Below are 22,614 nucleotides of genomic sequence, written 5' to 3' on the forward strand. Positions count from 1 at the left end.
GTGCAAGTAATAATATATTTTATGTATATAACCTATCAATAGTTCTAATTGATGCTAATATATAGAGAGAGATTCAATGCTCAGACGACTATCGTCTGTTGCAAGTTAGAAGGAACAAAAGGAGAGTCCGATTAGACAGATCAAGAAGGATATGGGTTGAAATCAAGAAATGATTTGAACGTTAATATTTACTTTTAACAGTGGTAAAGACTCTAAGGTTATGTTTAGTTTGAAGGAAAAGATAGGGAAAGGTAAGGGAATCTATACAATGTTTGTAAAGGTTTCTCTATCTTTCTTTTCATTTCCCTACTTTTTCATTCAAACCAAACATAATATAAATGAAATATGTTGAACAGGATTCATGCGGCCAGTCCCATAAAGTTGAAATAAGACTTTAAATATAACGATGACCGAATGAATTGCAATTAATGGCTGTATTAGGGCTGTTTAAGCCCCATGTCAGCCTTGCATTGGAAGGGTTGTGGGGCATGTACAAACTCGATTGGCTTTCATGGGGAATTATTATTAGTTAAATGGTTCCTAACAGTGCCATTTAGACTTGTTTTCGGGTGGATGGGGGCTCAGTGGTTCATCCCATAGTTGTAGAGAGCCAAAGAATACATAGATACACATGTATAGAATACATACATTTAGGCCTGTTCATTTACAAATAGGTCGTTTATCTGGGTAAGTGTACTTATAATGTTCTATTTTGATAAATTTGTTCAGGTAAATGAGGCCTCTCAACTTTCCCATGTTCTTTTGCCTCACCCACTTTCCTTTCCTGCATAAGTGGTTAATTTTCTATGTTTTGTCATTTTTACCCTTGGGCCCAAGTCTATGCTTCTTGGATTATATTGTTTCAATAGGTATTTTTGACATATCACATTTTGAGCATTTACTCTCTACAGAGGAGAAATGTAGCACTTCCACGAGTAAGTGATACCCGGGGAAAACATATTTATCAAAGGTCCCACCTAAATCTTGAAAAAAAAAATGCAATTGACTCACTTTTTCCCTACTAAAATCTATGAAACGAACAAGGCCTTGGTGCATCGATTCCCTTTATCTCCTTTTAAATCCATTGTTTGAGGTCTTTTTGGTTTTCAACATTAAATTCTACTACTTGTATACAAAAAACCTACATTTCTAAGCCATTTTGGAAATATAGCATTTTATTTTTTTGGCCTATGGAAGAAGTAACCATTTTGGATAAAATGATTAAATCTTTGATGCCATAATTAAATATTTGACGATTTAACAAAAAATAATAAAATGCAAATAAAAACGAAAAAAATCCATACAAAAAGGTTGGACACATCTATATTAATATGCTTACCATATCAAACAAAAAAAAAAAAAAAGAACGTACTTTAGCCATCTGTGTGGCTGGTTAGTGGACAACCACTAAAGTCAAATGAATCAAAACATGATGTAAAATTTAAATAATAAAACCTTGAAGATGAAAAGAAACACAAGAATTGCAAAGAAATACCAACAACAAAATGGAGCAACTCTTTCATACCATATATTAATTATGGTAAACAAATCATGATAAATAGTGATAATCTAAAGATGCGGTCTAATGGTTTAACCTTTCATGTCAAATGGGTCAAACCGTGATGTCATAATTAAATAATGAAAATTAGAAAAAATGATAGAAATGCGCACAAAATTTTATAGATAGTTAAGAGAGTTAATAGAAAATGTTTGGGCACATCTCTAATATTATGTATCGTCATATTGAATGGAACTAAACGTGATAAATAATAACTACGATATACATGAAATGTACAATTTAAAACTACCTAAAAAAAACATTTTATTGTCTAAATGGGCCAATAGTTGAACATTTTGGGATAAATCGATCAAGCCATGGTGTCTTAATTAAATGCACAAAATAAAAAATACACAAACACAAAAAAAATATAGAAATAAATTAGAAACATCGCTAGTATTATTATTCATCAATGTAAACAAAATTAGAAACAACTAACTTTATTGCTAATGAAAAATTATGTAATACTAAATTTACAACTAACAAATACCCTAATACACAACATTTTGGTGACTCGTGTGTGTGTGCGTTGTATTGGTGGGAAGAATGAAATTGTTATTTGTTGTTGTGTTATTATTATCTAAAAGTAGCATGTGCAGTTCACATGCAGGTACATGTCTAGAGATATGATATCAAAAACAATAATGGTGAATATGGGCCACCCTTATCGTGGTCATTGATTTTGGCCTAATGGAATGCATGTGTCTTATGCATGCATGTGCTTTGCACGTGGTAATTTTAGATGATGATAATTATAGCAATAATGTATAGAGTTTTAATATAAATATGTGTTTTTTATATTTTATATTTTTATTATTAATCATATGCATATTGCAGTCCAATTTTGTTTATATAAACACATTATGTAAATATGTGATAATTTGATTGAGTTGTGTAGTTTTAAGTATCATTGGTTGCCCTACCTACTTAGCTAGATTATTCTTTTTGCAAATATTTTTTGTGTATCATTCTTTTTATATCCATTTATCAAATAAATATAAGATTTATATATAGTTAATTGAACGAGGTGAAAAGTAGTGGTTAAATTTATAACTTAAATCTCACAACTAAATAGGGACTAATTTCAAAAAATGAATATCTTAGTCAAAAGAATGTTTCACAATCTTATTAACGTTTTTAATAGTTGTGTAAATATAGAATTATAGATGTGTTTTCTCTCTCTCTCTCTCTCTCTCTCTATATATATATATATATATATATATATATATATATTCTTTGTATTTATGTGTAAAAATAATTCTCTTGTGACACACTTATTTTTTGTTTAATAAGATAATTATATAATATTATACATGTGCTTTAATGTTTTTTGCAACATTTATGTTTTTTTTCTACATTTCATTATATTTTTAGTATTTATTTATGACATTAAATGTTAACACATTTGACCAAAAAATTGAATTATTGATCTTTTCCAAGTGGTAAACTAATTTCACTTTTGGTCAGTTATAAATTATATATTTCACTTTCATTATCAATAAAAGTAATTTTTGTTTATTAAACTTAAGTTTTTTAATTTGATTAATAAAAATATCCTAAATATGTTTCATTTTTCCTACTTTTTTATAATTTTCTATATTTATTTATATTTTAAAATATTTATTACCTGACTATGACTTCATAAGTTGATCAAATTAATTTTGGTTAATTGCCTAGCCACCACTTTGATAAATAATGATTTTTTTTTAGTCGGTTTTAAAAAATACGGGTTTATATTATTAAATATTGGCATACATTTAATTAGTAACATTTATCAGTGAAAATAACTTAAATATATGATTTAATACGAGAAAGTGGGAATTAATAGCATTAAGTATATGTCTTAATGAGGGGATCAACTGAGGTGGGAAGTAATAATTGAAGTTACATTTTCATCATTTACAATTAGAGATGTAATAAACAAACAACTATGGGTATTTTAATACCCATCAAAAGCTGATGTTGAAGTTGTTATATAATGACTTTTATATTATTTCTTAAATAAAAAATTTAGGATAATGTTAGTAACAAAAAAAAATCCATTATTCATCAATGTTTATATATATATATATATATATATATATATAATTTATACTTGCACCCGTTCATAATGCTCTTACACTAGTATTATATATATGAGATACTTGACTTGGTTTTAGGGCGCATCTTAAATATTAAATCCAAATACCACATTCTATACATTGTTGATACTTGCCATGTGTATGGCATGTGCTCTTGCACTATTATAATATGTTGCAGCACACATCATTACATTATCTACATGTTGAAGGTGGGAAAGAACTAACAAAAAGAAAAAGGGCATAGATTAAAAATTAGGAATTGATATAGGTGTTGGAAGTTTAACAATGGATATTATATTCGAACATGATATAACAGTGAAACCGGATTTATGTAGCCAATTCCATATAATTGGGACAATAATTTATATTTCAAGCCTAAAGTATCGTGTGCCTTGTCCCGACTTGCAAATTTATAGGCCTAATGTGAATACGAGCCAATAATTTGGTGAGTGTGTGGGCAGATAATTTGGTGAGTCATACAAAAAAATATGAAAAATTGTGATTGTATTTAGGTATTTAGTGGGTCCCTGAAAAAAATATTTCCAAGCAACTCATTTACTGGACAAATAATACCTTCCTGAGACTGGGCTAAATCACTTATAAGCACAAAAACTTGCTAATACATGACGGGGTAATATTGTCCATTTAGTAACGTCACTTTATTCGATAAAAAGATCACTGTACAATTGGTTAATACACACGAACAGGTGTATATATCAGGTGTTTTGATCGTTCATATTTTATTTTTACTTTTTATTTGTTTAAGGGGGGAAGGTTGGTTTTAGGCTTGCCTAAGCCCTCTGAAAGTGGCTACATTCTGAAATACCCCTTACTCAGGGAGCTACTGATACAATATAATATATTCAATATAGGGCATATTCTAAGGAAATTTTGAACCTTGCTTCTAATAGTCTGTTGTAGTCTGTCGTCAATGCGTTTGTTTTATTTATTTACTTATTTTGATTTTTTGAAAGCAGCAAGTTGGTAATTTAAGATGCTTAATATGAATATCGGGTTTGGCAATTCAACATTGGCGATAGAAATAATCTAATAATGGTTTTAGGGGCTTAGATAGAGGGTTAACATTCATAGTTGGGTCTGAATCACAAAATTTGAGCTTGGGCCTATGCCTTCTGTCCCTTCCCAATCTAGGCCAAGGCCCGACAAACATTGTGAATTGAGAGCATGGATATATAAGATTGTAGGCCTAGAAATAGCAAATGTTTTTCTTTTCAAATCATAATTCATTTTCGATCCTATTAAGGATGTTCTATTACAACTTATAATCCGATTCGATTTGATGATTTGATTTAAATGTAGATCCGATAAAATTTATTTATAATATATTTGATTATAACATGTAAGTTCAATATTTTTGGCTTATTTTATTAATAGTACATGACATTATAATAATTTGTTAATTTAATCGATTAATGCTACTCAATTCTGTTTATTATATGAATTCGATGGATAAGGTTTGTTTCAATTTTGAATATAAACAACTCAATTTTGGATCTACACCATATCCGGTCCGTTCTGAACATTTACAGCCCGACTCAGAAAGTCAAATCCAATACAACCTTTGATCACCCTTAATTATAATTATTCTGAGTGATACGAGTCGTACATAGTATTATTTCCTGCCCAAAAACTCTACATTCACGTAACATCGCAGCCACAAATGGGGAATATCTCATTCTCGTGCGTAGTATTATATAGAAGAAGATATTTTTAATTTGGTTTTCAAAATCGGAACAGATACAATGGTTGGATCGGAAAAAACGGGAATCGGTCACTTTCGTTTTCTTTCAAAACCGTTTTTTTCCTCAAAAGCATCGATTTTGGCCAACAAACCGCTGAACCGATTGGTTAATTGTTTGACTGGTTTTGATCGTTTTTCAAATTTTCAATCTTTTTATTTTTATTGTCAGAATGAGCCAATCATTCGGATTGAACAGTCAGACCATTCAACCCGGTAACCAGACCCCTGACCAGTTCAATTTTAAAAACCATGGTTTTCAATAAATGGAGGTAATATATTGTGGGTAAACGTGAACAAAATTCTTGTGGTAAAGATAATTGGAGATAGCCAAACAATAGGGACAGAGCACAAAAAACCTTGCAGCCAAACCTGTTCCAAAGCTCCGAGTCAATCTAGCAGAATATCATCAGTGTTCTACATGCACATCTCAGCATGTATTGACAATGAATTCACATATGCTTCTCACAAACGCCCCATAGCACACATCTCCCATGCTTGTTATCGGAAGATGTTCCCAATATATGTACTGTGGGAGTTTGGTTTCAGTTGAGATATATTGTGAGACGTTTGTAGGGTGCATATGTGAGTTACTGCAAAACCTTTACATGTGGGGCATTTATGGGATGCACATGTGATATTGCTTTGCATTGACCGAAGCCGAGCTTATACCATGAGGCGTCGATGTAAATCCGAATTGGCCAAATCCATGCCTATTAACGCAAACACGTTCTAACGCCCTACCAATAGGATTTGACACGTACATCTCACCATTAAACTAAGGAAGACCCATCATAAAAGTGGGACCTATTATAAATGAAATGTATAGTGTCAGATCTATTGGTAGGGTGTTGAACATGGAACGGGATCTGCTCCTTATACAGGACCATCTCACATGAATATCTACAGTACTTATAACTTATTATTTATCGGAGATGTTCTCAATGCACAGGAATATCTACAGTACTTATAACTTATTATTTATCGGAGATGTTCTCAATGCATGGCACCATGTCTTCCATCATAAAAGTGGAACCTATTATAAATGAAATGTATAGTGTAGGGTGTTGAACATGGAACGGGATCTGCTCCTTATACAGGACCGTCTCATAGGAATATCTACCGTACTTATAATTATTTATCGGAGATATTCTTAATGCATGGCACGATGTACGTGTGAGGCCAATGTGAGGCGCCTTGTGTGAATAATAGATCCGGTCTCGTTGAACATATCTCCCGCTTATATGCTTCATTCCATGGGGGAGATGTTCAAAAGGCGGTTGGAACGGTGTGGGTACGGGTTATCCTGACGGAAGCCGATCTCTCTCGAAGTCTCGAATACTCTGACAATGAGAACGAGAACGAGAGCGAGAGCGAGCGGGCGCGCGCGCGTGAGAGAGAGAGAGGAGCGGCGTCAATCCTACCAGGAGACCATCGTTCAAGGCTTCTAGCCACGGCCTGTTAATCGTCCAGATGCAGAGATAAACGAGCTATGTCCTCCCACGACAGAGCCGCTGCGGCTGCGCTGGCCAACGTTGCCCTGGCCGCAGATGGTGCAGTCATTGGCCTGGTCCTAGCTTATGTAGCCGTGCAAAGCTGGCTCAAATTCAACAACACCTCTTCTGCTTTACAGAAAATCCGTGGAGCTCCAACCGTTCGTGTTGCCGATCTCCGCTCCCTTCTATCATCTTCAGACGACAACAGTATCGGAAACACCGCCAATGAATCTGGACCCACCGAGGGAAAGCTCGTCATTGTTCGCGGCCTAATCGAGGCGAAATCGGCTGTCGATGGGAACTGGAGAAGCTTGAGGCCTAATGTCTTGATATCTCATGAGTCCGGTGAGAGAGCTGTTGTGCTACAGAGAACTCAGACGGTACCACACGCTAATTTTAATTTCTCACATCAAATTTCACACTTCATCGTCGAAATTATTTCGTTTTGTCATTAGTTCATGATCATTTTTTTGTTAGTATCTACCATAGAGAAGTTCCCTTAGTTGTTCTCTTTCTCTAATTACGTGCTCATGCTGACAAAATACTGAGAATAAATGCAACGACTTGGGTCATGGGAGATTCGAAGAAATGGCAGCATCTTTACTGATTTCCACTGTTACCAGTTAACCTGAAGATTTAAGTTTCTTGTTCCTCCCCCCCACAAAGTGCAGTACCGACCACTACACGTTAGCAGAACTATACAATGAGAAGAGTGAGCAATTCAATCAACTCAAGTCCAGGCAAGACCATCTGATAAGAGATTGACAGGCCTTGGAATCAAGCTAAACAAGCTATTTATTCTGGATGACAAGGACCTTATCTTAATGTCATCTCTAGTACCCAAGTTCCATCCCCAGCTAATTGCATCCATCTACAATTTCAGAGTTACCATCCACTCGTACATCAACTAAACTTAAGGCAAAACAAAGCACTGTATTTCCTTGTTTCAAGGTCTGCTTGTTTCCTGTCGCTATGCTACTTTTGATTAGTTCATACCACTTCTAGTTTGTAGTTCCAGTGTCCTCATTGCACGGAATAGATTGCTAAAACGATTAATATTTTCATGTTTGTCTTTTATTTGCATATTTCTTGTTTGTAATCAATTACACTTCAATCTATACATTCGCTACTTTTTTTCTTGTATAGAGTTTTCTATTTCTAATTTATTATTGATTTCAGTAGGTTGATTTATGCGGAACACTGGAATGACTTTTGAAGAACCCTTCCTAATATATTATTCTTCTTTTTGATTTTGAAGTGTATATACAATGAATGGAGGGGCCTATTTGGATGGACTTCTGACTTACGCACTCTCTTTGCTCGACCACTGAAAGAACAAAAGTCTACCTCACTAAGAATGGTAACTTTCTAATGCAGTTGCAACTTACTTGGTTTTGTGCATGCACTTGTATACTCTTTTCTTAATCACTTTCATCTTCTATGGAGTGCCTTGGAAGCAAGCTAAGCTTTGCCCCCCGACTATCATGCATGAAGAAATATGAATTGCTTTATTTTGTAACAGTTTTGAGTTTAGCCATTTAGGATTAACTTGTAGTTTCAAGTCTTTTGATGTTGTTGATTTTCAAGTCCAACTTTGTCTTAGAAGTTTATTACAGAAGTATGCAATTAAGCTTATTCATAATCTAATTAGTAATGATATTCATATTACTTGTTGCAACCTTTTGATTTCCAAGTATTAGAGTCTGGCCATATTGTGAGGGTGTTTGGATGCTTTACTGTTTATTCCATGCAAAAATGTCAAAATTGTTTATAGTGTTACCATTTTTTTGTCTGGATAAGTTACATAGAAACACATATGTGGTTCCTAGGGTTAGAGATAGGAACAAAAAAGTTGTAATTGTCTGGATGTAGAGATCCTCATTGTACATGTGCAGCTTGTATATTTTGATATTAATACAATTTGCCTTACATTCTTCTTTAAAAAGGAAGAAAGAGAGAAGGAAAGAAAGAACAGAAGAAAGAAAGAAAGGAAAACAAAGGCTTAAACAAGAAAGAGCTGCTGTGCTGTTGGAAAATCAAAGGCTTAAACAAGAAAGGGAAATTAGTGTGGAAAACCGTACCAGCAGCTGTTTTGTGGTCAAAGAAATAACGGAATTTTTTGTAACAGAGTTAAAAGTCCAGAAGAGTTGGTGCAGAAGCTTAGAACTCAGTCTTTGTGGAGTCTGTAACTTGAGTTGCTTCTAGGCCTTCCTTTTGGTCTGGGCATTGTTGTATCCTTTTCCTTCTTGAATAAAATTACTTTACCTTTTCAAAAAAGAAAAGAAAGAAAGAAAGAAAAACAGCAAAAATCTCTTGACAAATGGTTACAAAATGCAAAAAAGATGATGTTGTATGGGGCTTCAGGGGCCAAGTATGGCATTTAAAGTTGGCCAAACAAGGGGTTAATTGTTTTGTGCACAATTGTAACTTGATGACAAACTGATCGGAGAGGTTGCAGTTTGCGCCTCTTCCAAGGTGCTTGTATGTATGTACATTATTTGTTTCAAGCCTGATCACAACAATACAGGGTTAGCTACATTATTTGTTTCATAATTAACAAAATTCAACTTTACTTATAAAAAATGCATGGCTTTTAAAGTTCCAAGCAATTCCTTGATAGGTCAGGATGGAGGACTTGCAAATAAGCACAAGCTTTCATCGAAGCACATCTGCACCACTCTAAGGAAATGAGCCCATATGCTGCTTGAGAATTCACAATGCAGAAAAATGTGATTGGATGCCTCCTGATGGTGCTCACAAAATGGGCAGGAAGAGTCTTCTAGAATCAAACCTTGTCTGGTTAAATTTTTCTTTGTCAAGCACTTGTCTGGACTCCAAAATTGCTAGCCACACCAGGAACTTGAACTGTGATGGAGTCACATTATGCCAAACAGCCTTGAAAAAAAGGATACTTCATCATTCTCTGCTAAGCCTCTTTAGAAGGATTTCACTGAGAACAAACCCAATTGTTGCCACTTCCAGATTTGAGAATCCTGAACTTCTAGGTTACACTGCTCAATCTGCACTAAATTTAGCAGTTCAGCAACTCGATTCATCTCCCAATTGTTGAAATTCCTTCTAAAAGAAGGAACCCATGATAGCTTCCCACTGTTAAAAATATAAGCAGCAGTTACTGAAGCATCCTTATTGCTTGCCACTAAATACAAGGATGGAAGCAGGCCTTTGAGGGGCACACCAGAGCACCAAGGGTCTTTTCAAAAGTTCACCTTGCTCCCCACACATTGTATTTATTACCTTTCTGGAAGTGAGGAAAAGCTTTACAAATATCTTTCCATACACTACATCCATAGGAAATCTGAGGAATCTCAACATTCCAATCATTATCTTGCAAGCCATATTTCTCATTGATTAGATTCTTCCATAAGCTTTCTGCTTCGGGAGAAAATTGCCCCAGACATTTCCCTAATAAAGAGATGTTGAAATTTTTGATTCTTTTAATCCCCAATCCACATACCTAAGACTTGCAAACCTTATCCCAGTTAACCAAATGGATGTTAGAAGAATACTTCCAGCCTGACTACAGGAAATTCCTCATTGCTTTCTCCAAATGCTCAGCAACAGCCCCCGAAATAGGGAAAAGGGATAAGTAATACGCTGGCAAGCTAGCAATAATACCACCTTTTGGATAGGTATCTAGCCTTCCAAGAGGCTAATTTCCTGTCAATCCTCTCCAACAATCACAAGTGCTTTTAGAATTACATTTATCTCCCAATAGCATCCCCAAGTATTTGGAAGGGAGGGAGCCAAAGTTACAGCCCAAATCCTTGGCCAAGTCCTCCAAACTCTCCACCTTTCCAATAGGAATCATTTCATATTTAGCTAATTTGACTCTCATCCCAGACACCAACCACCTCAAAGAGATTTTTGCTGGTATTTTCTCGATTGCCAAAATTTGATTGTTAAGGGGACTCAAACACTATCATCAGCTGGAAGAAAGAAGGGATTTATGGACCATGGAAATTAAAACATTTAGCAAGAGAAAATCGACATTGCTGGTCCCAAGCCTGGATAAAGGAGGAGGGTTGTGTCATGTTGGCAGCCGACATTAAAATTTTTGCCTCACTCTTAGGGTCATGAATTGTAAATTCTATACCTAACAAAAAAAGGATCCTGATTTCTAAACAGAACAGAATGGCAAAACATGATTCGTGTTGCAGACCCCACATAGTTGGGGTAAGGCTTAGATGATAATGAACAAGAGAAACTAGACACCTGGCACCCACCATGGTTATGTCCTCCTGGATTTTGCAGTTTGCAAATTTGCTAACTGATTCCTTAAGTAAAGGAGTCATAGAACGTGATTAGGTGATCGTACCTATTAGAACACAGCTAGTTTTGTTTTGTTTTGGATTATATCCAAGTGGGGTGTAGCATGGGGCTAGATTGATTGGAGGTGCAGATTGGGTACCTGATTTGGAGAATTTGCACAGCATCAGGCTCATTCAAATTTTAAAGAAAAAGCTCATCCTGAATCCTCCTAAGTCCTAAGCTCCATATTCTTTGTGGGAAACATGCCATTTTTTTTTGTGGAAAAAGGGAAAAAAACATGTCTTTACTTTCATACTTTTGTACCTATTTTTATATCATTATTGATAATAATTTACCAGTTTGATAAGAAAACCCTCACTATGTTCTACAACAGCAATTGATAATCTGGGAAGTTAACTTTAGAACTACAATAATTACAATATCTTTGCTTTTATCTTTCTTTTCTAGCACCAATCCCCAGACAATATATCGTGGCACTCCCTCTCACAAGGTTTGGGCAATTTTTGAGGTGGGATCTCTGTATGGATGCAAACAAGAACTGATCTTTGGATTCGAAAATATTTTCATATAAGTTTTTTTTTGGTTTTGCAACCCTTTTTGCTCATCCCTGCACTTTTATTATTTAATGTATCCTTTGTATTCTTGATTTATCCTCTTTTGTGTAATAAACTATTGAATAAACCCCTATGCTGTCACTCTAATCTGGAAAGAAGACCTACACTCCCTCCCCTATCACTTCCTTAAAAAAATTTACAATTTGTGTCAGAGGCCTCACAGTTGCAGTAAGGAATTTCATACCTAGTACTTTGTGAACTTAAAACCAGTTCCTTTGTTATGTGATTTTTTAAGGAAATGCTTGTGATGGCCTGATGGGCTTTGTTCATTTTACAGGTTCCTTTTATTCTTGTTGAAGGTGGTCAGTGGCCACATTCTGATTATGTAGTTGTGAATTTGGATGGCTCTAGGCATCCTCTACCTCTAGTAACAGTTTATCATCAATTACAGCTAGTCCAAGCTTCACCATATACATTTCTCCAGGCACTTTTTGGCCATCATTATCCTGTGAGTTATAAACAGAATCTTTGTTTTTTGCTCGAATAATGGTCTCTAGTTTATTAAGAAAGGTTGAATTTGTTTAGATGCTATCTTTTCTATGCTTCGGAGGTTGTATACTCATTTTAATTACTTTATTTGTCCTTGGTTTGTTCTGTTTGAAAAGGTTGGCCTTCTTGATGAGGAGAAAATCCTTCCATTAGGAAAGGAGGTCACTGCAGTTGGCATTTGCAGATTTCAAGATGGAAATCCCGAGATTAAGTCCTGCAAGGATCTTCCCTATTTCTTGTAAGGAGGTCTCTTTATGAAAGCATTGCTAGGATCTGTTGCTTGGAAACAAAAATGTCATGTAGTAATTTATCTTCCAAGTATTGTAGAACACATGACCATACTTACATAATAGGATATTAGAGTAAATGGCTAGATTCAACCATCCTGATTTCTACTGGGCAATATCTGGTAGGACAGAGGACTTCCTGGCAGGCAATGCATAAGGTGTCTTATTGTGTCTTTTATCAGATTGCTTTCTATCATTCCTCATAGGGTACATGGATAAAAAATAAGTGACTTGGATAATTGTTAGCATATTATCTGTCACTATCTTCTGTACATTTAATTTGATTATTGGTAAGAAATTCCATTAATTGGGTGGAATCCATTTATTTTGCTGTGTCTGTGTTGACTTACTGTTGGAGAAAATTTCTGGTATTTACTTTTTTCCTTTATGTTTGTGGCTCTAGTGGAATAATGGGTTCCCTGGCTTATTTTGCAGGTCAGACATGACCAAAGATCAAATAGTAGTAGATCTTGGCTTTAGGACAAAAGTTCTGTTGTGGGGTGGCATTCTTCTTGTCTCACTGTCATTTGGTATATTAGGCTATGCTATCATGAGGTACTGTAGCATACAAGCGTTGGAGCAACTGGTTACTCAAGATATTGCTTATGCCTTTTTTTTTTTTATTATTATGGTTTTGCTAATGTTAATGAAATAGAACCAAGAATTTAAGCTCATACAGGGATAAGAGTAAATTAGGTGATTTTACATTGTTTTATTATTATGTAAGATGTCATGTTGTGGAGAATGGGGCATGATGGAATAACTTGATTGAAGATTCCTAGGGTACAATCAATATTCCAAAAGGCATATAAGGTATATGTCTTGGGGCAAGGAGAAAATGCCTTGACTCTCAACTTTGAGGCACATTCCGAGAGGTATAAATAACACACTTGCATCACACTTTGGGGCACCTTATGTCAAGAGCATGTATTTTAAACTGAAGTAACGTTCTCAGTTCAAGAATGAATTCAGACCAGTTGTAAGATTTTGGGGCATGTATCTTTTATACAAACTTTTAGGTTTTCAAACCTATTTGATGTTTTCATACATGTTAAGATTTTTTTTACCAAATAAAAAAGAAAGAGCTTTCTGATTGTCTAGATGGATTCATAAGATGGTTCTTGCTACTTAGCTATGATTATGATACCAAGATATCTGTACATGCCAGGCATGCCAGTGTTGAACATGATATGTACTCAATATGACACATGAGACTGCATGAACAGTTATAGAATGTACTTTTTAGTATTTAATACTTTAACGATATCTACTGATAAACAATCTTTAACAATATGTAGAATGTCATGCTTTAACAAATGATAAATGTAAATAAAAAACTGTGTGTGTTAAGTTTAATTAAATTTGGCAAGATGAGGTATTCAGCAATGACAGTAGCTTCAAAAAAAAAAAAAATATACTGTCTTTTTTCCTTTCATGAACACTTAGGGGGTGTTCACCAAAGTATTTGTTTTTATTTTTCAAAACAAAACAACTGCCACACCAGAAAAAAATATATTGATTTTGCTGGCATGGCAATTATTTTTGTTTTGGAAAACAAACCAATCATGTTGCCCAACACCCCCTTAATGTACTGCTGCTTTTGTACAGAATCTCATTGTACTGGGACTTTTTGTACAGCTTTGATCATTAATACAATGCCTTACTTTACCTTCTCCCCCCCCCCCCCTAAAAAGAGAAAAAACTAAATATAATTAGCATGCTATAAACATGCCAAATGTGATACTGGTATCCCATATGTGGGCAGATACTTGCGTTGGCCTCATGTCCAGACCATACTTCATTTCGTTTATTTTCCCCTGCACCATGTATCCGTGCTTCTCTTATACATGCAGATGCTTCATGTGCCATTCAACTAGTCTTAAGTATCAGTCTTTTTTCCCCCGAAGTTCTAAACCTTCTTTCATTTTACTTCATGCCTTTTCTTAAAATAATGAGATCTCATGAGGCTTAAGCCTCATGCAATTGAAGATCCTAGCACCTGCCTCATTCTTCTAATTTTCAAACATTGGGTATAACTTACGATGTCACATTGTAAAAGAAAAAAAAGGTGATGGAATAGAAACCCTAGCTAGCAACAAAATCGAGCTGAACTTTGATGGGAGTTCTATAGGAAACCCGGAAGTAGCAGGCTTTGGTGGTGTTTTTAGAGATTCCTCAAGTAAAGTGAGGGCAATGTATTCGGGTCCTTTTAGGGGTGGGAGATTCTCTAAGGGCCAAGCTGTTGGCACTGCTACAAGGTCTAAAACTTGCTAAGAAATTTAACCTTCAGAACTTGGAGGTTGAAGGGGATTTAAAATTGGTTCTCTTGGATTACTTCAGGGTGTAATGTTGTTAAGGGCCCGCAAATAGGATCTTGTCACGGGTTGGTCCACGGGGTGATTTGTTCAAGAGATCACCAACTCTCCTTTGCTCTCTTTCTGGACTGAAATTTTCGATGATTTTATTCAATATTCTCAGCTCCTTAAATAGGAGATTACAAGAGATAAGAGTCCTCCTTGTAGGAAAACTCCCTGCTAATTTATACCACTTACAGATAAGATAGATAAGACTCCCTACTTATCCTTACTGAAAACATATAAGATAAGATGGGCTGAAAACAGATAAGATAAGATGGACTGTACTAGCTAAAATCCGATGAGAACACCAAATCACTGCTGTTGCCGGTGGCGATATTTCTTCCCAATAAACGCATCTATATCATTACTCCCCTCTTGGACTAAGAGCTTGTCCTCAAGCTCGAAACCCGGATACGTGTCTTGGAACTCAGTCAAGGGGAGCCAGGTGGCCTCGGCTGATGGCAAGTCGTCCCATTCCACCAGGACTTCGAGAACGCCCCGATTGATTATGGAGCGAACTAGGGCCCGAGGTTGGGGGATGAGTTTGCCGTCTTTCAAGGGTGGTAAGGGGGAACTCGGTCAGGAGGAATACCCATAAACGGTTTGAGCAAGGAAATGTGGAAAATATCACGGATTCTGCTGTGCTCTAGCAGTTCCAACTGGTATGCAACCGTACCAATCTGCCGCAAAACCTTGAAGGGTCCATAAAATTTAGGAGCTAATTTAGGAGCAGCCCTATGGTGCAAGGAGCGTTGCCGATAGGGCTGAAACTTCAACCACACAAACTGTCTTGGGTTAAATGACAATTGTCGATGATGCTGGTCATAGGCATGCTTCATGCGAAGTTGTGCCTGTTGCAAGCGAAGAGAAACTTCAGCTAGAAGGGCATCGCGCTCTTGTAGGGAACGATCAATCTCCTCCAAACGAGTTGAACCGGGCTCATAGGATAACAAACGAGGAGGGTCACGGCCATAGACGACCCAGAAAGGTGTCATTTCGAGGGAAGAATGATAAGCAGTGTTATAACAATACTCGACCCAAGGAAGCCAATCAACCCACCATCGCGGTTGATCTTCGACAAAACAACGAAGGTACATTTCGATCGTACGATTCACCACTTCCATTTGGCAGTCTGTCTGAGGATGATACGCAGAGGAAAAAGATAAGGCGGTACCATGTAACCGAAACAATTCCTTCCAGAAGGCACTAGTAAAAACTGGGTCCCTGTCATTGACAATAGATTCCGACAACCCATGTAAACGGAAAACATGCGTAAAGAAAACGTGGGCAACTGATGTAGCACTGTACGGATGTGACAGAGGGATCAAATGGGCGTACTTAGAGAAGCGATCCACAACCATGTAAAGAACTGATTTTCTGCCAACCTTGGGTAGGCCCTCAATGAAATCCATGGAGATATCAGCCCAGATTTGTGCTAGTCGAGAGGGGCTAAAGAAGGCCAATCGGGTGTAGATTCTCCCATTTGTGTTGTTGACATGTGGAGCAATTATGGATAAAGTCCCGAGTAGAAGTTTTCATACCTTGCCAATGGAAATCAGCTTGGACGCGATGCAGTGTCTTCTGAATGCCTTCATGGGTGGAGTTATGAATACTAGAGATGATGAAGAGAATTAAAGAGGAATCTGCTGGAAGATGCACCTTGTACAGCACTAGCCCATCATGAAGGGACCAAGTGGAGTCGGCGGCTCCGGACTGAATTTTTTGAACAAGGGCCGTCCACTCTGGTGATTGTGGTAGCGCCTTCTTGATGTCGTCTAACAAGGTGATTCGGGGATGGGAAATCCCACAAAGGAGCATGGTGTCTTCGTCACGCCTAGACAAAGCATCCACGACGCGATTTAAGCATCCCGCCTTGTAGTCTACCTAGAAATCAAAACCAAGCAGCTTGCTAACCCAATGTTGTTGGGGAGAAGTGGTGAGTCACTGTTCCAACAAGTACTTGAGGCTATAGTGATCAGTTTTGACGACGAATGACCTTCCCCACAAGTATGGTCTCCAGTGTTGGACTGCTCTAGCTAACCGAATTAGTTCGCGTTCATAGGTGGGTAATTTTAAATGTCGGTCCACAAGTTTGCGGCTAAAGAAAGCAATCGGGTGCCCTTGTTGCTGTAATACGACTCCAATACCTATTCCGGATGCATCGCACTCGACTGTAAACTCGAGGTCAAAGTTTGGCAATTGCAGAACTGGGGTGGAGGAGAGGGCATCCCTTAAATTTGCAAAAGCTGCATCGGCTGCGTCGTCCCAATGAAATCATTCTTCTTTAGCAGGTTGGTTAATGGGGTAGCCGACAAGCCATAATTTTGTACAAATTTGCGGTAGTATCCTGTCAGACCCAGGAACCTGCAGAGAGCCTTGGCGGATTGGGGTTTGGGCCATTCCTTGATTGCTTGGATTTTGGAACTGTCCACCGTGACACCATGCCCATTGATGACATGACCTAAGTACAAAACCTGGCGCTCCCCGAAAGAGCACTTGGACCGTTTAAGGAAGAGCTTGTGTTGGCGCAGGAGCTCAAAAACAGTCCGTAGATGATGCACGTGTTCTATCCAAGATTTACTGTAAACTAAAATGTCGTCAAAGAACACTAAAACAAATTTGCCAAGGTGGGACTGAAATACCTCGTACATTAGAGACTGGAATGTGGATGGGGCGTTGGTGAGACCGAACGACATAACTAAAAATTCAAAGTGGCTATGATGAGTTCTGAAGGCAGTTTTCTCTACGTCCTTCGAAGCCATTTGGACCTGAAAGTATCCCGATCTGAGGTCTAATTTTGAGAAGTACTGGGCACCATGAAGTTCATCCAACAACTCGTCCACAATGGGAATAGGGAATTTATCCTTGATAGTTTGGTTATTGATCTCTCCGTAGTCCACACGAAACCTCCAAGTTGAAGGGATAGGATATCCATCACATGGATGCCCAAAGATTGCGGAATAAGGGGGCGAATTTCAAAAATTTTTCTCTCCCTTCAACTGGGAATCGAATTCCCTATTTAGAAAATCATATTTTCAATGATCATTCTTGAACCATAAATTGAACCAGATCTGAACCAAAAGGAGTAGGGAGGGATTATACCTGATTCAGAGAAGTAGTATCTCCCAATGGAGGTGTTCACGCTCAAGGAAGGATCCAAAATCTGCTCCCACTGAAGATGGCGCAGTGCAGGGTGGAGCAGAATCAGCAGCGTTCTTCCAAAAGAACTTGACCCTTCACAAGAATCAACTGGGTGGCTTGTGAATACAGCTCCAACCAATATTTTCTCCAAAAGATTGGTATCAAGATCAAATCTTGATTTCTCCCAAGAACTGGAGATCGAACTGCTGGAGGTGGCGGCTGCAAGAAGGAGGCGGCAAGAGAGTATTCGTAAGGTGCATAATTCTCTCCTCTTGTTATTTCAGCTCTGAAGACAGGAGTTGTGTGTTGCATGTCTAAAGGCTGCCGCCCCCTCATCTTTTTATAATCTCAAAGGGATCAGCTCCTAATCCCATTAGGAGTTGCTAACCCAAATCATATTTGGATTAGAAGTCCCTTTAAGTGATAAGGGATAACCCTTATCTTATCTGCAGATTAGATCAGCCATCTCCTAATCTAATTAGGAGGCTTCAAGATCTAAATCTTATTTAGATCTTGGACTCTCTAAGTGGATAGGGTCTGGGTCCAATCCTATCAGCTGATCCATCTCAGAATTCGCCCCTTTAAGTGACTAATCAAATTAGCCCAGTTCGAAATGGGCTTAAGGCCCATTTAAGGTTATGTATTCATTTAGCCTTCCAAACTGCTGCCCAGTTGGGCTTCCTTGTATGGCGTGGGACCCTAACATTGATATACACATTAACCACATGGGTTCAGCCCAGCCTTTGTTACAAGGCCTGGCCGAATACACTGTTATGGACAGTGCACCCCCTGAAACCCATCAGATGGGCTCTATGGGCCCAACACTTACCCTAAGTGGTCCCTGGGCCAAACCACCTTATAACACCCAGGGACTGTGGGCAGATGCAAGATTAGCCCATAATGATCATACATTGCCCGACAAGAGAAGACCTCTCCCTCGGCTGTAAGGAACAGTGTTGCATTCTCTGCTTATATGCACTTCTATTCATTAAGTGTCCAGTTTAAGGGTATTACACAGAAACATACCAAGGGAACATGAATCAAATATGCACTTCTATTCATTTACAGTAAACTCATAAAGTACATCATTTTGATTGAAACTAAGGGCATACAAAACTGTCTAACAGCTCCCACTTGCACTTAGGTCCAATCAGGTACTAGCCGGAGTCCCATGCTTTCCACGTGTTTCTCAAACACTTTCTGTGATAGTGGCTTCGTCAATGGGTCTACCACATTCTCTACTGATGCTACCTCTTAACATCATCCTCCCATTGGTCCAGCGTTGTCATACAACAGTGGAATGGGTGATGTGCTGAATTCTAAATTCAGGAATGAACACCTTCATTCATAAGGCAGCCTCACTTACGGCAATGCGTTCGGCTTGGGTTGTGGACTATTAATTTGCTACTTAGGACCCCTGTTTGCTGACATTCAGGAAACAACACACGATCCTATCGTCCTTGATCTCGCGTACCTCCGTGCTGTTCTCCACAAGCCTGTGCTCCAATTCGTGGACCCTGGACGTCAACTGCTCCAGATTGCCCATGACGTTTGGCTCTGATACCAAATTGTTAAGGGCTCGCGAATAGGATCTCGTCACGGGTCGGTCCATGGGGAAAACCTCCTATTTTCCCTTGTTCCTTCCTTTCCTTGAAGAACCTATCTTTCCGCCCAACTCTCCTTTGCTCTCTTTCTGGACTGAAATTTTCGATGATTTTATTCAATATTCTCAACTCCTTAAATAGGAGATTACAAGAGATAAGAGTCCTCTTTGTAGGAAGACTCCCTGCTAATCTATACCACTTATAGATAGATAAGATAGATAAGACTCCCTACTTATCCTTACTGAAAACATATAAGATAAGATGGGCTGTACTAGCTAGAATCCGACGAGAACACCAAATCACTGCTGCTGCCGGCGGCGATATTTCTTCCCAATAAACACGTCCATATCAAATGTTCCTTGGATTTATAGACATACCATGAGGGAAGTAGAAAGCCTGGCAAGGGAACTCAATGCCACTTTTACTTGGGTCAGAAGGACTGCAAATGGGATGGCTAACTCATTGGCTAAGTAAGGGGTCTATGGACAGTTGTTTTGGGCATTAATATAGCCTCTTTTTGGGTTGGATTTTTTTATCTTCGTTTTCAGTGTAAATCTATACTCTGTTTTCTCAATTATTAATAAAATTTACCTTTTCTTTGCTGATAAAAAAAAAAAAAACTTACGTTGTCACATCAGGGAGGCCAGATCATTGACATCCAGAGTGATCATCTGGATCAGATGGTTTCCAAAGATACCAATGGCAAGCAGTCTTTTGGTGGTGGGGGGGAGGGGTCTATGGGAGACTTATGTGGTGTAGTTTTGTTTACTTTTTTTTGGATGGATAAATAGAAAGTTTATTAAACTGAAAAGAGGTACATTACATTATCAGTTTGTTTACTTTATCTGTATTTTGTATTTCTATTATTTTTTAGTAAGCCTCCTTTCCTTGTCAGATTTGAGTTTTCTATTGCTCTTTTGCCGTCATAGATTTCTTTTGTTATTAACAAGAAAAAGGTGTCAGTATAATTAGATTGGTTGGGTTGATGAAACTGTAGTCCTAGAATGGAAATTTTACTTCACATGTTATACCCATATCCTGCCAAAACAGATCTACTCTGAAGTGGTGCAAGTTGGGTCAGGTTGAGGTCAAACCTAACCCAATCCAAGTTGTTAAACCCCCATGGCCGAGGCTTCAGGTTGGCCTGGTTACTTCATTTCTTTTTGTTAGAATGCTCTTATTTCTTAGAGTTGAAATTAGCGGATTAAGGTTTACTAACTTCAGCATTATTATATGTACAAGATGCTTTTGGAGTACCAAACTTGTTTCACACTAGAAAAATCTTTACCTTTAAACCTAGAATTGTTGGTATACATGCCTACATTGATACATAAATTTTGTCTGAGGCCTAATCCCTGACCCAACCCTTAAGTTGGGTTCACATGTTTCAATCCTAACCTGAACTTCAACCTGACCCGGCCTTCTTGGGTTGGCTTCAGGCTAACCTGGCCCAAGTTGCACAATGAACACTGGGCATTGTTATATGCTCTTAGAAACAAGAAGGAAAAACTTCAGGAAGGAAATGTTCTATGCAATACAAATTTAGAGAATCAGTTATATCTCTAAATTATTCCTACAGGAATTGGAACAGATGGAAAGAATGGAAGCAGCAGAGGCAGGTTCAGCAATCGAGAGCTGCTGCTCCTGAAATTGAAGGAGATGAGGAGGCTGGAGATGTTCCAGATGGGCAATTGTGTGTGATCTGTTTGATGAGGAGGCGGCGGTCTGCTTTCGTTCCATGTGGGCATCTGGTTTGCTGCCAAGGTTGTGCCTTGTCAGTTGAGCGTGATTTGGCGCCTAAATGCCCTGTTTGTAGGCAGACCATCCGGAATTCCATTAGGGTTTACAGCTCTTGAGGTACCAAGTATACATTTTCTTTTCCTTGTTTCTTTTAAGAACACTGAATTTATGTAATTTGAACGTTAAATGTGCCGCTGTGAATATTATTTTCATATTGTCTTACTGTAAATATAGTTTTTTTTTTTTTTTTTTTTTTTTTGTGATGAATTTTTTGGCAGGATGTAAGGCTCAGTTTGGAAAAAAGTACAAATACAAATTTATAGAGTGCAAAACAACCTTGTATTTTGTACGCATTTGTACTGTACATATTTGTTTTTGTACTCCTTCCAAACTGAGCCAAAGAACAACAAGGTTACACAAAAGGGCGGTAGCCCTCTCCCAATCATCACGAAAGCAAATAAAATTGAAATGCCAACCTAAGTTAACTGAGCCAGAGAAGCCTAACCTATGACCAAGATTGGCTAGCATTGTTTGCTTTCCTATAAACATATGAGAATAGGAAACAATCAAAACTAAAATTTTGACAAAGGTTATAGCACTCTTCAAGGATAGTCATGAGACTCTTGATGCTTCATGGAGGATCATCTACACTTTTCAAACCATTTATAACAAGTTTCGAGTTTTTTAAACTTCGATGCAAGAATATGTGATTCAAGAGCTGCCCATGCTTCTTCACATGAACCCGTGCCCTTACTAAAGAAAGAGAGCACCTTTCCAACAAGATCACATATAACCACCCAATGGCACACTGCCCACTTCCTTTCCTCGAAGCATCAATATTAATCTTGGCTCCATTTCCTCTTTAGACTCACCCACTTAATTAGGATGGAATACGCCTTAGATCAAGACTCCTGGTCCATATTTTGCATGAAGGAGATATATTCTAGAAAGTTAGCTCTAAGCTCTTTCAATTAAAACCAGGGGAGGAGCCCAAGTATTTTTTAAAAATCTTATTGTTTCTATTTTTCACGCTTGCTAGAGACTCGTTCCAGTATTTTCAACAGCTTGTTGTTAGTGGTTACTCTCCATTTTGTTAATCGATCCCAGAAGCCAGAACTCCCTCACCGATTCATTATCACAAGGTGTAGGGATGATGGGATCTAAAGTTAGTTAGCCAAACTTGCTTAACAAAGTTGGC

At 37.7% G+C, this 22,614-nt stretch overlaps 1 protein-coding gene across 1 annotated transcript; it reads left to right on the plus strand.

The window, feature by feature from the left end:
- The first annotated feature begins 6,636 nt into the window (after window positions 1-6,636).
- On the plus strand, window positions 6,637-21,645 carry SPL2 (E3 Ubiquitin ligase family protein). Its single transcript, XM_088957456.1, has 6 exons — window positions 6,637-7,274; window positions 8,153-8,254; window positions 12,076-12,246; window positions 12,404-12,525; window positions 13,010-13,129; window positions 21,256-21,645. Exons 1-6 carry the CDS (start codon window positions 6,891-6,893, stop codon window positions 21,530-21,532), a joined length of 1,176 nt encoding a protein of 391 aa, XP_088813582.1. The 5' UTR covers window positions 6,637-6,890; the 3' UTR covers window positions 21,533-21,645.
- Window positions 21,646-22,614: the final 969 nt, after the last annotated feature.

The sequence above is a fragment of the Nelumbo lutea genome, chromosome 8, assembly GCF_056320005.1.
Source record: "Nelumbo lutea isolate HS-2025 chromosome 8, American lotus-T2T, whole genome shotgun sequence".
Lineage (NCBI taxonomy): Eukaryota > Viridiplantae > Streptophyta > Magnoliopsida > Proteales > Nelumbonaceae > Nelumbo > Nelumbo lutea.

What these genes read in the sequence shown, in the direction of transcription:
- SPL2 (XM_088957456.1), top strand. Translation starts at nt 6,891, where the DNA reads ATGTCCTCCCACGACAGAGCCGCTGCGGCTGCGCTGGCCAACGTTGCC. An exon ending in AGTCTACCTCACTAAGAATG is followed by an intron (nt 8,255 to 12,075) that starts GTAACTTTCTAA and finishes TTCATTTTACAG; the next exon opens with GTTCCTTTTATTCTTGTTGA. An exon ending in TTTTTGGCCATCATTATCCT is followed by an intron (nt 12,247 to 12,403) that starts GTGAGTTATAAA and finishes CTGTTTGAAAAG; the next exon opens with GTTGGCCTTCTTGATGAGGA.